The sequence below is a fragment of the Sycon ciliatum genome, chromosome 5 (genome assembly GCF_964019385.1).
Source record: "Sycon ciliatum chromosome 5, ocSycCili1.1, whole genome shotgun sequence".
Classification (NCBI taxonomy): Eukaryota; Metazoa; Porifera; class Calcarea; order Leucosolenida; family Sycettidae; genus Sycon; species Sycon ciliatum.
The window spans coordinates 19,920,709-19,937,296 of NC_088647.1; the positions used below are offsets into that span (position 1 = coordinate 19,920,709).

The 16,588-nt window shown below is 49.5% G+C and overlaps 2 protein-coding genes across 2 annotated transcripts; one reads left to right on the forward strand and one right to left on the reverse strand.

Moving 5' to 3' along the window:
• The first annotated feature begins 508 nt into the window (after window positions 1-508).
• On the forward strand, window positions 509-12,118 carry LOC135817963 (regulator of microtubule dynamics protein 1-like). The gene is made up of 9 exons (XM_065331265.1): window positions 509-693; window positions 2,506-2,979; window positions 3,840-4,040; window positions 4,616-4,705; window positions 6,775-6,830; window positions 7,371-7,458; window positions 9,609-9,639; window positions 10,571-10,704; window positions 11,360-12,118. The coding sequence occupies exons 1-9, from the start codon at window positions 664-666 to the stop codon at window positions 11,414-11,416; spliced, it is 1,161 nt and encodes a 386-aa protein (XP_065187337.1). The 5' UTR covers window positions 509-663; the 3' UTR covers window positions 11,417-12,118.
• Window positions 12,119-13,110: 992 nt separating this feature from the next.
• LOC135817964 (uncharacterized) lies at window positions 13,111-16,504 on the reverse strand. Its single transcript, XM_065331266.1, has one exon. It carries the CDS (start codon window positions 16,171-16,173, stop codon window positions 13,840-13,842), a length of 2,334 nt encoding a protein of 777 aa, XP_065187338.1. The 5' UTR covers window positions 16,174-16,504; the 3' UTR covers window positions 13,111-13,839.
• Between the last annotated feature and the right edge of the window lie 84 nt (window positions 16,505-16,588).

The following is a 16,588-nucleotide window of genomic DNA, read 5'->3' on the forward strand; positions in this document are numbered from 1 at the left end:
CATGCACCAGATAGTGCAGTGCCTGACGGAAACCACACGGCTCCCATACATACTTGCATTTACTTCTGTGACTACTTTCTCCCCCGTTTTCCGATCTTCAATCGACTATAACTCTAGATTGCCTTGGAATTTTGGGTTCAAATTTTCACAGGTTGTTTCTCGATTCTTCCCGGTTTAGAAAAACTAGCGTTTTATGCAAAACTCGCGAATTTGATTTTTCAATTGAAGTCCCTAGCACTAGCACTGTGACGGCGATATCACGAGACAGCATACGTCACTACTTGTCCAAGGGTCTACATAATTGTGTTTATTTTGCCCGTACAATGGCTTGTATATTTTACTTAAAAAATAAATTTAAAAAAAAACTTGCGTGGGGACTTGGGCCCGTTGGGGATTTCCCGGTTTCGCGGCAGTCGCATCGCAAAAAAGCTTCTGTGAATCCCGCTTTTTTTGTTTGCTGACAGGATATGCATGGGATCGCTTTTCTAAAATTCAATGATACATGTCATGATGATGCACTAGCTGTATGATATCCTGAGTGTACTTTTTGTAACATTTGCTTGACGAGTGGATGGACAACTAAGTTTATCCTAAGTAATAATAGTTACTAAGACTGCCAGAAGAGGACAAATCTCCCTGACCTGAGTGCCGATTTTACACAGGATGGCGTGCCAGAGGCTGTGCAATCGCCAGGTATATTGTATAAGTAGATGTTTGATTTTCACAACCTGTAGAAATTCAGTTCATAAGAGACCCGGGAGTAGGTGACTTACCCTGCTGTCGCTTCTGCTCTTGCTACCACCCGCGGTGGTACTTTGTCGATACATTATCGAGCCATACAATTTTTTGTTGGGAATGCACCGTTAAACAGTTGGCAAGGCTGTAGATTTGACCAGCCCTATTTCCCCTGACCTTTAGTACACCACACAGCATTGAAGTGGCTTTGTGTCAGGCCAGGGAGTCCCTGTGTAGATGCACACGCATACAGTCGACTCCTGATATAACGAACAGCATTGTGAAGGAGAATTAGTTCTTTATTCCCGTAGCTATGCAGAAGACGTTACTTCAGTAACGTCTGGCGCTAGCCAGGGTCCACACAGCTTTAATTTGGTACGGTAATTACGGTACGGCAGACGGTGTCGTATTACCCTCGATCGTACCTGTCCCGTACCTATCCCTACCGTACCGTACCATCAAAGACGGCTGGCCACAATGCATATTCAAATAGGGCTTTCAAATGCAAGATCATAATGTGAAGCAACTTGGAAGAATTAATATGTATGCGAAGTGTATCGGGGAATGCATGCAGGGCGCGATAGTGCGGGTTCGAATCCCAGGTTATGTATTAAAAAATAAGGATTTTTTTAAAGAATTTATAACATCCCTATGCTTTTTTTTGTCTAGGTCATCAAGGCAAAAAAGCATAGCGTAGGGCCCTGAGCTTCCAAGCTCTCTCGTAGCCGAAGTTCGTTATAACTACATTGCACTCACCCCATACAAGCAGCAAGACGATGACTGGCAAGTGACCCATGTCCATGACAGTATGAGTGCACTTGGTTTACATGCGGCCCTACAAGATTTGGTTCGTTATAAACAAAAACTGTTCGCTAAAATGGGTCAATTTTGTATGGGTTCAAACAGGGACATGGACAAGGGCTTGCTATATCACGAAATTCGCTATATGCGAGTTCGTTATAAGTGGAGTCGACTGTACGTACACGCACATGTGCACCACCCGCAGAAACACACGTGTCCACACACGTGCGCGCGCACACACACACACACATACACACACACACATGTCCACACCGTGTACCATGCATACACCCGTCGCAAGAGAAGCACCCAAACGCACGCATGCATACACACACAACATACACCTGCTGTGAGCTCTGCATTTTGCCCCGGTTACTGTAGAACGGGTAATTTTAGCGACGTAAAAACCCTAGCAAATTTAGCGATCTACTCATTTTCGCTAAAGTTTCAAGTCGCTAATCCGTTGAGACATTTGTAGTGCACTGGCGATCCGTGAGTAAAATCGCTGCAAATCGCTAAAATAAAACATCGCTAACCGGTTGACAATGGGAAAACGCTAAAATTAATAGTCGCTAAAATTACCCGTTCTACAGTAGTCTGTGGCTACCAGCAAAAGTACATAGCATTACATCTTGGGATTGTACTCTTGCCATCACGGCCAGTGGTTTAAAAATAATAAATAAACAGTTGAATAGGATTGAATTGGACGCAAAGTACACCGCCTAAGCCCAGGGTTGACCGACTAAGTACTTGGGTAATTGTAGAGTTGCTCCACATCTCTACAGGTAACAACTATGAAGCACTGTGCCTCTTGTACGCTCGTGTGCTTCACAGTAATATGTTGTGCCTGCAGCTTGAGTTTTTCTGGCAATTGCGATTTTCAATTGTCCCAAACATCATCACTGCTCTCTGAAATTAATGTACTTACATGTCGCGTTGTGTATTGTTGTTGTGTGCTGTGTGATACAGCTGGCAACGCTGTTTCAGCGAGCCTGCCGGGCTGCATCTGAAGCAGCATTGTCATCACCAACACCAGCAACGCCGCTGCTGCCCACGCCCCAGTCTGTCGCGTGCACTCGTCCGACAGGCGTTCGGGCTATACACCTCCAGACCAGCGCAGTCAATGGCGCCGCTACTGCAGCAGCAAGAGCAGAGCACGCCCCGCGCAGCACTACAGCGCAGCAAGGAAGTCGCGGAGGTCACTGGGAGCATAGCCGTAACGGTGGCGGCAGTGGTGATGGTGGTGGCAGAAGTGACTGGAAGCCATGGTCAGCTGCCTCGTGCCTACTGCTGTCTTGGACCCCCATCACGTTGATAGGGTTTTCGAATGAGAAGAACAGTGAGCAGGGCGAAGAGAGTACCACTCCGGTCACGAAGAGTGTGACTGCTAAGGAACTGAAGAAGTTAGTAACGGAGGCAGACCAGCTACACAGGGCTGGAGAGGTGGGTTTACGTTGCACATGTACAGTGTGTGTGTGTGTGCGTGCGTGCATGGAAGATCTGCAAGTTCCGTCATATTCTACCGCAAATTCCGCTCCTTACCGCCTATTGTCCCGCAAATTCAGTCCAATATGCAACGCAAGCTTTGACAACTTTGAAAGAATTTTTCAGCGATTGTCCATGGGGACAGACTAGGCTGACCCCCAGTTCCTCGGCACCCGACACTAGTGTAGCCTTTTTGGCAAGTGTGTGTGTGTGGTGTGTGTGTGCGTGTGATGTATGTATGTGTGCGTGTGATGTGTGTGTGTGTGTGTGTGTGTGTGTGTGTGTGTGTGTGTGTGTGTGTGTGTGTGTGTGTGTGAGTGAGAATGAAAGAAAAGTCAGGAAGAGTCCGAGAAAGAGAAGAAAGACTCTTCCTGACTTTTCTTTCATTCTCCTGGGTGGTTACCAACAGCCAGTGTATGCCGGAGTATGTGGTGTGGTGTGTGTGTGTAAAAAAAAGTGGAAAAATGAAGGAAAAAAGGGATTCACTGGCCAGAAAAAGTCACTTCAAACAGCTGCGTGGTGGATACCAGGCTAAAAATAGTGGCGGTCAATTCATCAGCCTTGCAAGCTGTTGAATGGTGTAATCCCAGCACAAGTTGCCATGTCTAACATAGCTGTTCGCTATCATCGCTTCCGCGATGGGCATGTCTGAGGTGAGGTCTGAGGTGTGTGTGTGTATGTATGTGTGTGTGTGAGAGGGGGGGCCATGCCGTGTATGCCTTTTTTTAGTGCCCCAAAGCATTGTGTCCTTGCTGTTGCTGTCTTGTGTTCTTGTAATCTTGTTACCGGTGACGATGCGGCTGCTTGGCACGCTGCAGTACCACAAGGAGTACGAGCTGCTCTTCCCGTACCACGCCTGCGAGGAGGCTGAGGTCCTCTGGCGCTTGTCGCGTCTCTCCATCCTGTGCCGCGACACGGTGATGAGGGTGGGAGGGCACTACGAGAGCTGCACGCGACAGGCACTGCGCCTCGCCAGCGCGGCTCGCACCCTTGCTCCGCAGAATGCCATGTGCCACCTGGTGAGTAGGCCCTTCCACACCTATAGTATGCCGCTAGTACGAGCACATGTGCTGTATTTTCACGAATATAAGTGGACCTTTACGACCTAAAACCGGAACTAAAAAGGGGGTAGTCGACTTACAATCGGGGTTTAACTGCCATAAAACCGGGAAATCAGGGGGGGGGGGGGGGCTTCGACTTATAACCGGGGTGGACTTATAACCAGGAAAATACGGTACTTGTGGAGATTGTGTGATGTGCGCTGTGATTTGAGTGTTGGGACTAAATCAGTATGCATGTGCACTGTGCATACAGGCACGTGTTGTCTGACGCTGATCTGTTCTCTATCCACTTATGTGTACATGTGTGTGTGTGTGTGTGTGTGTGTGTGTGTGTGTGTATGTGCACGTGCGCGTGTATGTGCGTGCATGCGTGTGTGTGCGTGTGTGTGCGTGCTTGTGTGCGTGCTTGTGTGCGTGTGTGTACACGTGCATGTGTGTGTGTGTGTGCGTGCGTGTGTACGTGAGTGTGTGTGCGTGTGTGTATATGTGTGTATGTGTGCGTGTGTGTGCGTGTGTGGCTGTGTTTTGCACAGTGGTTTGGAATTTCCATGAATCATATGCAGAATTACCGTGCACCTCATCAGAAGCTGACTGATGTCGGCGAGATGTTCAACTCCTTCAAGGTGAGGAGAGCCTTGCTATTGAATGACAATGATGGAGTAGCTGTGTTCTCAGCATGTCCGTTGTGTTACTTTCCGCAATGATCGTCAACAGTGAATGCTATGTGCGTGATTTATTGTTTTCTAGAGCACTACTAGAATCATGCCGGCAGACCTTGGGTGAGCGGCCAGACTGCCGTGGCTGGGTCGTTTCTGCTTCTCTGGACTGTGCTGAGGTCTGACAGAGAACTGCGCGTCTCTTGCTGGTTTTCCGTTCTAGTCTCAACAGTTGTAAATTGGATGTCCCCAGCTGCGGTAGATTTTTCTTGTGACCAGACGAGACCAGCACGAACACTGCACCATTCACACTCCACAAGAAGATGGCATCAACAAATTATGTCCCCAGCTGCGTTGAGCTTGGTTTTGATGAATGTTGTAGGGCTGAAACAATTATACCGATTACTCTAATTTCAGAAATTTTCGGTGCTCAATATTTTCGGTATGAGGGCAAAAGGCCAGGGTAGGTGGACTGAAATTTTCGGTACAGAGAAGCAGTTCCCTATTGGATTATGTGTGATAGTAATTGTTCTGTGTATTGAAATTTTAGGTATGAAACAGATGCACTCCATACGATAGTGAAAAATAAAGGACCGTGCTTATATTAGAGATAATACGGTATCGATCGTTAATGATATTGGTCGATCGTTAGGAGATATTGAATGATTGTTTCAGCCCTAGAATGTAGACACTTTTTTTGCCGGGCTGGGCTGGGGATGAGAGTCAAGCGGAGCTGGATTTTCAACTTGGTCCCCCAGCCGATATTGGTCCAGTGTGGGGTGAAACACATGTCCGTGCAAGCTACCGTAAAAAGCCCGTGTATAAGCCCACTCGAAATTACGCCCACCCTCTGTGTGCAAGCCCAGTCAGGAGAAGTCAACACTTGTCTTTTGTTTCAAAATAGCGCCCATGCCCATGTATACGTCCAGGCGTGCCAGCAATACCTGTACATGTGCAGTAGCGAATCCCCCCGATACCCAATACTTACTGCTGTGTTGTTGGATGTGTTTCGGGGTCGCTTTTCCCAACCTGAACACTGTTTCCCAATCCGATACCCAATACTTACTGCTGTGTTGATGGATGTGTTTCGGGGTCGCTTTTCCCAACCTGAACACTGTTTCCCAATCCGATACCCAATACTTACTGCTGTGTTGATGGATGTGTTTCGGGGTCGCTTTTCCCAACCTGAACACTGTTTCCCAATCCGATACCCAATACTTACTGCTGTGTTGTTGAATGTGTTTCGGGGTCGCTTTTCCCAACCTGAACACTGTTTCCCAATCCGATACCCAATACTTACTGCTGTGTTGTTGGATGTGTTTCGGGGTCGCTTTTCCCAACCTGAACACTGTTTCCCAATCCGATACCCAATACTTACTGCTGTGTTGATGGATGTGTTTCGGGGTCGCTTTTCCCAACCTGAACACTGTTTCCCAATCCGATACCCAATACTTACTGCTGTGTTGTTGGATGTGTTTCGGGTCGCTTTTCCCCACCAAAACACTGTTTCTGGTTCACTGAAGTGGGGATACTGTATTTATAGTGTGCATGCTCAGCTAAAAAATGAAATGGATGCAGTTATCGAGCAAGGGAAGAATTTCAACTTTTATATTCCAGGTATACGCCTGGTTCCAAAATAACGCCTGTGCCCTTGTATACGGCCTGGAAATCGAGGCTGCTATTCTATATGCCCTGGGCCTATCCACGGGCTTTTACGGTATTGTAAACAGTTGCTGTACTTTTATGCACCTCATGTGTGTGTGTGTGTGTGAGCGTGCGTGTGTGTGTGTATGTGTGTGTGTGTGTGTATCGTGGGTTTGTTCGTTTGTTTTAAAATATCTGTGCTGTGCATGTCTTGTGCATGCATAGTGCACCTGGATGCTCCAAGGAGGCTTGTAAAACTCCTGCTGGAGTTTGCCATGGCCCCTGTGGTGTGTGGTGTGTGGTGTTTGTCTATCTTGGACACTCACTTTGACACACTGGTATTTCAATGTTTCCGTGATTGTGCTGTGCACCGGCCTGCCCTGTCACTGCAGGAGAGTATCAGATTGAACCCGAACCTTGCCTACGCGTGGCATTGCTTAGGGCAGTGGTAAGTAAGGCATGATCTCGCCGCCGCTGCTTGCGCCTTTGCCACACGCGCGTTTCTACCACTGCATAGGTATCATCTTTCCATGCGGGCACACAACGGACATAGCGCAAGTGTGTAATGTTAATGCCAGTGTATATATATGTACATGTAGCTACGTCAGTACGTTTACTAGGCAGCACTGCAGTTGATAAAGCCTCTTGTACGGGCAAAATTAATTGCACATATCATCAAACAAGGCAGCACTGCAGTAGCGAAGCGATTTTACTGAGTATTGGGCATTTAAAATCACTGTTCAGCAGGCAGGGTGCCGCGCTCAGTGATTACGTGCTAGAGTATGCATCACACCATGAGTATTTTATCGGCTTGGGACACTGGAAATCAGAGTGCAGTGAGTGCCACACGCGTACACCTAGGTGAGCGAAACCGCCCTACTGTAGTGCAGTCTCCCTACTGTAGTGCAGTCAGTCCTAGGCACTCCCTCGCTGTAACTGTACCGTGCTGTGTCTGTGCTGTGTCTGTATTCCTCCCTTGATTGCACAGGCACTTCCATGTGGCCCAAGTTGGCTGGCTCAGTTGGCAGGCGGTATCTTACGCCAACCCGAACCTTGAACGTGGATCATTCGAAGGGGTTGGTACAATCTTAGTACTCGATAAGTTACCCAATGCTGTAGACAGCAAGCTGGTTGGGCCATAAATACGTCATCAGTACAGCTACGAGCTAAGGGGTCGTCCGCAATTATCGAAAGTTTTTTCCAATCCGTAGTAGCTTCAAATTTTTCCTCACCCACCCACCCACCCCCCCCCCCCCCCCCCCAGTCCGTAATAAAATATTATTGATGGACACACAACCCAACACATATGGAACAAACTCAATCAGTGCTGGTCCATGAGTCATGTATTGTATTACAACCTTTTGAAAAAGGGCTGCTTCTTCACCGCCTTTCCAAACAACGTCGCCTGTTTGGACATAGTCAATGACAGTCGTCAGCGCCAGCGCTAGACGGAAGGACTTCAAAGGAGTGCATGGAAGACGGTACTCTGGACGAAGGAGACAGTGAAACTCAAAAATAGAAAGTGTCGACTCGCCGTCGAATGCGCCGAACTTTATGATCCCCGGCCCAGGAGCAGCCAAGGAAGCGCGCGCGGGGGCGCAGAAACTGCCAGAACTACAAAAATATTTGTAGTAGACAGTTCGCGCGCAGCCGCGCGTGGAAAACAGGGGCTACACGTAGACGTACACGTGACACGCGCACGTGTCATTTCGGAAGTTTTTCAAACCGTAACTGGCCTTGACCCACCCACCCACTTTCGAAGCTACTACGGATTGGAAAAAACTTTCGATAATTGCGGACGACCCCTAAATAGGCCGAGCTACCAGCCATGGTGCAAAGGAGGCACCACAGACATTAAGATAGCTCATCGCTCTAGCGCCGCTCAATAAGGGCGCGTTTGGTTGGTACGAACTAGAACAGGATTCAACAGAACAGCGCGTTTGGTTGGGACTGCACCTGTTCTGGGTCGGCCAGAACATGTTCTGCTTGCTCCGGCCTCGAGGCCGGAGCAGACCGAGCAGTTTCACTTTTTCACAGTGAAACCTGGCGGGAACATCGATTTTGGTCCCAAATGATCACGTGCATACGCTTTTGGGTTGGACTCGTCGTACCGTACACAGTGACCATGGTGACCCATACACATTTTGAAGAATGCACCAAGTTTGGCATATTTTTCACATAAATATGCTCTGTTTCTGGAGTACCGTTTGGTTGGCATGAGGCTGCTCCGTGTGCACCAGCTGTTCGACCCTGTTCTAGATCCTACCAACCAAACGCACCCTAAGTTAACCTTTTGAGCCCGGGCCCATTGAAAACCTCTGCCACGCAGGAAATTTTTTAATTTCACTCTATGTAAGCAAACTTGATTTCAAACGATTCTTTCATATATCCTGAGCACAGAACTGTTTTTGTTTTGGAAATACAACAAAAATTAAAAAAGTTATGACCGTTTTCAGAAAGGTAGTTATACGCGAATTTGATATTAAATTTTTGAAATGTATGCACGCGCATGTGCATGTAACTCCAGTTCAAACTTACGGAGTGACTCGCATTTTTTTACTGTACTCATACATCCTAGGAGTCCTCTGTGCAGCGGTACAGCTCGACGCCACGCCACGGAAGATGTGCGGAATCGATGTAGTTCCATACTGACTCGTGACGTTCTAGAACGTGTCACAGTGGCAGTGGTCATGACGTGTCAGAACGTAACGCGTGCTCAAAAGGTTAAAAAGTTTCAAAATTTGAAGGACGCCTCTCTTCTTTATCCTTTTAAATCATTTGCAGGCAACTCGCCTACACTTAACTGAGCACTGTATTTCACACACAATCCAGTTATTTTGTCAACGTTTCGGTCCTAGACCATCGTCAGGAATGAAGTGGCCGCGGAAAAAAACAGCGATATACAAAGTCAACAAAGTGCGGGGCCAAGTGATAACGTGATAATGGAAACGGGTCAGTAAATTCTTGACAGTAGTTCTGGACCGGGTCTGTTCCCCGTATACATGTATATCGAATGTTGCACGACAAAACGCTAACAGCGGGATCATGGAAGAGAACAACTAACTAATTTGCAAAGTCGGCTGTAATGTAAATGCTGCTCTTCTTTGACATGGCGATCGTTTGCCATGGAGAGCCCCTCATTAGGCTCCCGCAGCCTTTGGTCATAAACCAATCAATCAACCATCACGTTTGTTTTATGTTGCGTCTTATCTCCTGTGTTCTTCAGGCCAAGGACTGCTTTCTTCGCGCTGAAGAACGTAAGCTCAGTACCCAGTCACTGTAGAATGGCTAATTTTAGCGGGTAAAAGGTCCGGAGAAGGGGTGGGGGAGAGGGGGGGGGGGGGGGGGGGCACTACTCTTCTCTTTCCCTCCTGTACATGTATCTTGTTTGTATTGTATCTGAGACAACGAAAGCTCTACTGATCATGGCAAATCAGCGGCCGCTGCTAATTCTGTACAGCAGGCCATGCGATAAGAAATCATGGTCGTTCTGATATAATGTCCTGACACTTCTTCAATTGGTCGGACATGCCCGGACATCTCATTTTGCCACACATGTCTTTGAAAGCCGACGTTTTCGAATTTCTCACTCAACGATGAAGGACAGCATGGAGTTTCTTCCGTGAAAATGCGCACTCAATTTCCAACATAGCTTTGGTTCTACTTTACCGCCTTTGAAGATCTTGGGCTCGTTGGAAAGCTCTTGATGAGAGAAATACGATGAGCCCAAACTCGCCAAGAGCACTACTTATTGTCCGCCACAACGCGCTCCAAACGCGAGTCCAGTTCTGATCTGAGAGGAGTTTGACTGCACCCATGTGCATTGAAATGCCCATGGAGTATTTTTTTTTCCGTCTCGGATCGATCGGACACTTTGTCCGTTGCACGGATATTTCGCCAGGACAATGACCGAAAACGGTCGGAAAATGTCCGATGTCCGACCATTATTTCATGCCCTGTACCGTATGATAGAAAGGAGCTGTTGAAAATAGGCGTGGTGGTGATGGTGGTGGTGGTGGTGGTGGTGGTGGTGGTGTGTGTGTGTGTGTGTGTGTGTGTGTGTTTTAATGTAGCCGTCCATCGATTCTTCACAGTAGCATGTAGTGTCAACGTTTATTAAAGCAATTTGCCTTCTGTGAATACTGTAATGTTTTTGTAATGGTAGCGATTTCCCTTGTTTGTCTGCAGTTAATCCTGGCTTCTACCTGGGCAATTTAAACTATCTGGCCTGGACATACGAGCAGCTCGGTGAAACCGACAAACAAATCGAGACACTGAAGAAGGTGGTGTCCTATGAGGCAGACGACGACGTTGATGACGAGGTTAGTGGCGCTGTCCGTGTCCCTGTGGTGTGCAGCAAAGGGTGTGCGCCTGCGTGCGCTTCATGGATTTACACTTGCCGTTGCACTGTGCAAATGAGTGAGGTTCCCAGCGCAGTGGAACCGAATCAGTGCCCCCCCCCCCCCCCCCCCCCCCCGGACAATGTGGCTATTGCTTTTTGTGTCCATCTTGCCTACCCCAGTGTCTGCTCCAGCGCCGGGTGAGCCGGGTAATCCACCCGGTTGGGCGGCGCTTGGACCCGGTTGAAAATACAGTACCTGGTCACCTGTGACCCGGTTGGTACTTTACACTTTCGAACTTTGAAAGGACTGACTATATGGCCTGTATGTGTCAGATACTTCTTCTTCTTTCATAATTTTCTAATTCCTGTCCTCTCTTTTCTAAATGCGGCTTATTCATTCGCCTTTATATCATTGGCCTAGTTCCTGTTTATTGTCCGAATTAAAATAAACCAACCAACCAGTTAAAGCATGTGACTCGGCTGGTGAGACAGCGCCAGGTACATGTGTACCCGGCTCCGACCCGGTTGAAATGGTTGCGCCAGGTACACGTGTACCCGGCTGTCCTACAATCCTAGAGCAGACACTGCTACCCCACCACAATCTGTTTTTCTTTGTGCTGTTATTTCTGCCTTAGAACATTCACGAAGCAGCCATGAAGCTGGAAAGTTTGTTGAAGCCCCAACAAACATAGGCAGCTGGTTTCACGGCCGTTCTTGCACCCATCGGTCACCGTCCGTGATAGAGTTCTCATGCATTGACTGTCGGTGAGTTTTCAGTCCTTTGCTCCGGTGTTATCAAGACTCTTCATCGCATGCGCTGCAGTATTTGGATTATATCTGCAGTATTTGGATTATCATCCATTGTCCTTAGTGCTAGCTCATGCACAACAGATCAATGCGCTGTCAGGCCTATGAACATACACCCCATGACGGGGATTTCCCGTACGGGTCCATGCTTCTTGGCCATTTTTTCTTTCTCTGGTCTCCCTTGATTCTACTCTAGGTACACTGCCACCCCCCCCCCCCCCCCCATCTCCCTCGCCCATTGATGCTGTTTATTAAGTATATATTTTTCGCTTTAATATCAATTTTATTTATGTTGCAAGGCAGTACTCTCACTCCGTCCAGGGTGGGTGGTCGTAGCTCTTGGAATCATGCTTGGTGTGCAGCATGCTGAGTTTCTCTTGCAAGTAACGTTATTTCTTCGTTCTTCTACAAACACGTTGCCTTGCAATGCTCCCGGTCTTTTAAGCTTCAAAAAGACCGTGGTGCTGGTCTCTGCTACCACTCCTCACGACAACCGCATGCATTTCAAAGTATTTCACAATACTGAGCTGTTGGTTCGGAAGGACTGTGACATGCTTCTTTTCTGTGATACTTCAATGTACAATGTTGCTCAATGAGATGCGATTGCGTGAGCGCAAGCCTCCATGCCATGCACCAGCTCACATCCCAGTATTTGCAGGTCTAGGGCTGCACAGCACCCGGCGTGGCATTCACTCGCTTGATCGAATTTCATTGAGCAGCACTGTTCGATCTTAACTATAGTATGACAAGTCTCTCTCTCTCTCTTCTCTCTCTCTCTCTCTCTCTCTCTCTCTCTCTCTCTCTCTCTCTCTCTCTCTCTCTCTCTCTCTCTCTCTTCTCTCTATCTCTCTCTTCTCTCTCTCTCTCTCTCTCTCTCTCTCTCTCTCTCTCTCTCTCTCTCTCTCTCTCTCTCTCTCTCTCTCTCTCTCTTCTCTCTCTCTCTCTCTCTCTCTCTCTCTTCTCTCTCTCTCTCTCTCTCTCTCTCTCTCTCTCTCTCTCTCTCTCTCTCTCTCTCTCTCTCTCTCTCTCTCTCTCTCTCTCTCTCTCTCTCTCTCTCTCTCTCTCTCTCTCTCTCTCTCTCTCTCTCTCTCTCTCTCTCTCTCTCTCTCTCTCTCTCTCTCTCTCTCTCTCTCACTCACACACACACACACACACACACACCTGTCCTGTTGAGCCACTGCCACACGGGTCACGTGGGCCCCGGAGGGGCAACGGAGAGAGAAGAGGAGAACGCCGTCCCACGGCGTCCGGGACACAACGGGAGGTCGCCAGGATTTCGGTCACCTATAACTGTTACAACGAGACTGACGTATGGCCGGGGGAGAACCTGAGCAGCGGTGTCTATTCGTGCCCTGGACCGAACGGAAGCAGCGGCAGCAAGACACACAGTGCGTGCCACAACACGGCTCCACTGCGATTGGGGACTGGGCCACACACTTGTGACGGGCCACCACGGCTCAAGAACCAACGGCCGCAGCGATCACACGGACATGCTTCGCGCTGTTCATTCACTGGCTTTGCGCGCTCTGCAGTGCACTTGTGCCTGGCACGATCCTGGGGGCGCGAGAACGTCTTCTTGCACACAGCACCCACACACACACGCACGTGCACACGCGCACACACATACACACACACACACACACACACACACACACACACTGTACTGTACTGTACTGTACTTGCTCACTGCCAAAATTGGTCACTTGGGTCTCCCGGGAGAGGGGAGAGAGGAACTCAAAAGGAATCTTGGAAAGAGGACTCAATTGGCTATTGAACCGCCCAACGGCCGACACCCCCTGAAAATCCCCAAATTATGGGTGGACTTGCAAATGATCCCACTTACGGGCTCACCACACCTCAGTAAGTGGGTGAGGACAAGGTGCGGAAAAAGGATTGACAGCATCAGGGTATCCGTCCTGGGATCCAACTGCAGTTACCCCTGCCCCCAGTGAGGGTAATACTTGGTACTACACACACACACACACATGCACACACACACATGCACACACACACACACACACACACACACAATCAATATTACATGTACTTATTTTTCAACCATATTACACTACTAGTATCCAATAGCCGTCTCATCATGGCGAGGAAGTATTCACACGTCGTACCTGTGTGTACATGTGCCGTATGTGAAGAGTACGGGCATACCTGGGGCGGTCAAGTGGCGGCAATACTGAGCTAGACAGGATTGGCGCATGGATCAACAAACTTACTTGTCAACAGTAAAGTATCAGGTTAGAATGGCATGGTGTGCATAGTGTGGTGTACATTACATGTACCCTACTGTTCCCCTTCAATGCTGCAGAGGATGATCACTTCTCTTGGGAAGTTGGTGCAGTGAGTATGACAGCCTGTCTGGACTTCCGTGCAGTGGAGCGTTGGACAGCACCAGTAGGACTTTAAGAATTGTCTTTCGCTCAGCGTCAGTGAACACCCAGGGCTGCTGCTCCACGGCGTAGTAGCATTGTTGTCCACTGGGACAACCGGTTGCATGCATGTCTATCTCTCTAGGATTGTGAAAGATGTGCAGCCCTGCGCAGAACAAGCAGAATATGTGCTGCTCCTGGACAGGGCAGTGAACTGCGCTTGAAGTCGCGTCTTGCAGTTTCTTGCATGAAAAGCAAACAAATGCCGCGGCAAAGTCGGTGCTGCTCTGGAGTGGTGTGGCGTGACGGTGCTGTGCCTCCTGCCTTGCACTGCCCACAGACCAATGGCTATCTGCTTGCCCGTCGTCATGGCTGCTGCTGCCATATGCACTGCTATTGCAGCTCTGGCCGTTCCTCTGCAGCTGCTGTGAAGGTACGCTGTGTTTCGGAGCGAGACTGCCACCGCCCAAGCCCATGCTGCTTACACTGTTGCGACGACGGGAGTCGCTGCTCCGAGGCAGAATACTAGTAATACGCACGGCAGCTTGACTGGCAGCTTCCAGCTCGCTGTTGCTGCGGCTATGCGCACCGTCACCAGGGCTAGTCATTACTGCAGTACCGCCGGAGGAGTATCCGTGTGACCAGGAGGCACGTGGGCACAAGCGGTGCTCACCAGGCCCCGGCTGACTATCTGTTGACGCAGCCTCGTCGTGTTGAGGCGTAATCGGCAAGCTCCACGGCCGGCCACTGCCACTCTGCAGGTCATGTCTGGTCGTTTTAGTCACAGATAATGCCTGCACATTGGGCATGGGTTGTTTGAATTCTACAACCTCTGCGGGCAGTAACTCATCCAGTTTGATCCAGCGTCCTCCCCCGTTTGCTGTGTGGTAGTATTCCAGATGATGTGTAGCATCTACAAAAGTGGTGATATCTGCTCCGGCATTCCTTCTTTCCGACAGTGCTCTTATTGGTGCAGTGGCGAAGGCTGCATCAGCCGTAACAGCAGCAGAATCAGCAGTGGCTTGACACGATGCCTCATGTGTAGGTGCACCATCACTGCTGTTCCACGCCGGCCCGCGGTTTGCTTCAAACTCCATCATCTTTCTCACCGCTTCTGACAGGCTGTGCAGCCGCAGATGTCGGCTGGATTCATCAAAGCCCACCAACTCAACACTTGCATCCAGAGTAGCCGACTGAGGTACTTCTGCTGCTGCTGCTGCTGCTATAGATATTGCAGGCGACGGTCTGTACTGTTCGTGTTCAAAGAAGCTCGTGATCAGTGCACTGTAGGCGCTCTGATTGCTGTTCGTCGTCGTCGTCTCGCCAGTGCTGCAGCTTCCAACCACCGACTCAGCAGCCAGGCGGATTTCAATTGGGAGCAGACACGCCAGCTGGTCAATTGTGTACTGGCCAACAGAAGGCAGCTCGCCTCCTGGACTAACAACGCCCTTGGCGAACAATTCCCTGCTTCTATCTAGGTCTGGGTGGTGAGCTGCTGAAGAGCGTGAGTGTCTTGGCGAGTGTCTTGGTGAGTGTCTTGGCGATTGTCTTGTGGTGCTTGGAGACATGCTGCTGCTGTTGCTATGCCGGTTACCGTCATCCGGACTGCTGTTGCTGGGATGATAGAATACATGCTGGGCGTGATGAAATTGACCGGTTCCAACATCCTTCTGCGCGTTGCTCGTGTTGTTCGGCGAGATCAATTTAAGACTGTCACATGATCCGGACTGTGCGTGTCTGGTAGCATCCAAGCTTGGCCTCTCCCGGACCTCACTGCCCACCTTGGCAACTCTCCGGCTGTTGAGTGGCGGTGGGCTACCCACTGCATCGCTGAGTGCAACATGTTGCAGTTGTGCATGTCCTCCAACAGAGGCTCTGTTTGCCGCTTTCAGTTGGCAGATTTCACCGATCAGTTTCTCAATTCGACCGCTGTCCGCTCCCTCGCTGTTGCAGCAGCTTCTGCACACCGCCTGGCTGAACGTTCCAGAAGGTAGCGTTGCCCAGGGAGACCGTTGCACGTCACACATATAGCAGGTTAGGCGATTTCCGCCGGCCGCGAGCTGTTCGTTCTGCTTCTGACTGCGGGCTTCTTCGATGAGCTGCTCCACGCCAACCCAGTCCGCTCCTTCGAAATTCCAGCAGGGTCGGCAAATTGGCTCACTGAGTCGCCCATTGCTCACCATTACCCAGGGATTACGTGGCATGTCACACAGATAGCAGTAAATCTTCTTGCCAGGTCGACTCCCGACGTGACCATCCATGGTGTCGGACAGTTCAGTTCGAGGTCGGATGGCCAGACAAGTTTCGAGGTTGGATGGCCACACAGGTTTCGAAGTCGGGTGGCCAGACGGGTTTCCGACTAATCCGCTGAGACTGGGTCAGGGATCGAAACGAAGAGACCGCCTTGTTAGTTTGGTTCGCCTTCGAAGCAGCAATTTCGCAGATGGACAATTGCAAAGTCTGCCTTTGGCGCTCCGCGACCCTGGCAGCGAATGTGTGCATTAGTATAGCGTTTTACGTCAGCGCGCCTCGCATCAGTAAACTCATCGGGGCCGTGGCCTTTGCTGAGATGATGTTGGCTTCGGGTAAAGTGGCCAAGCGCTTTGCACGCGTAGTCGGAGCAAGATCTATAATGCACACTTACGTGTCCACTTAGTAACCACCGTGGCGTTAGGA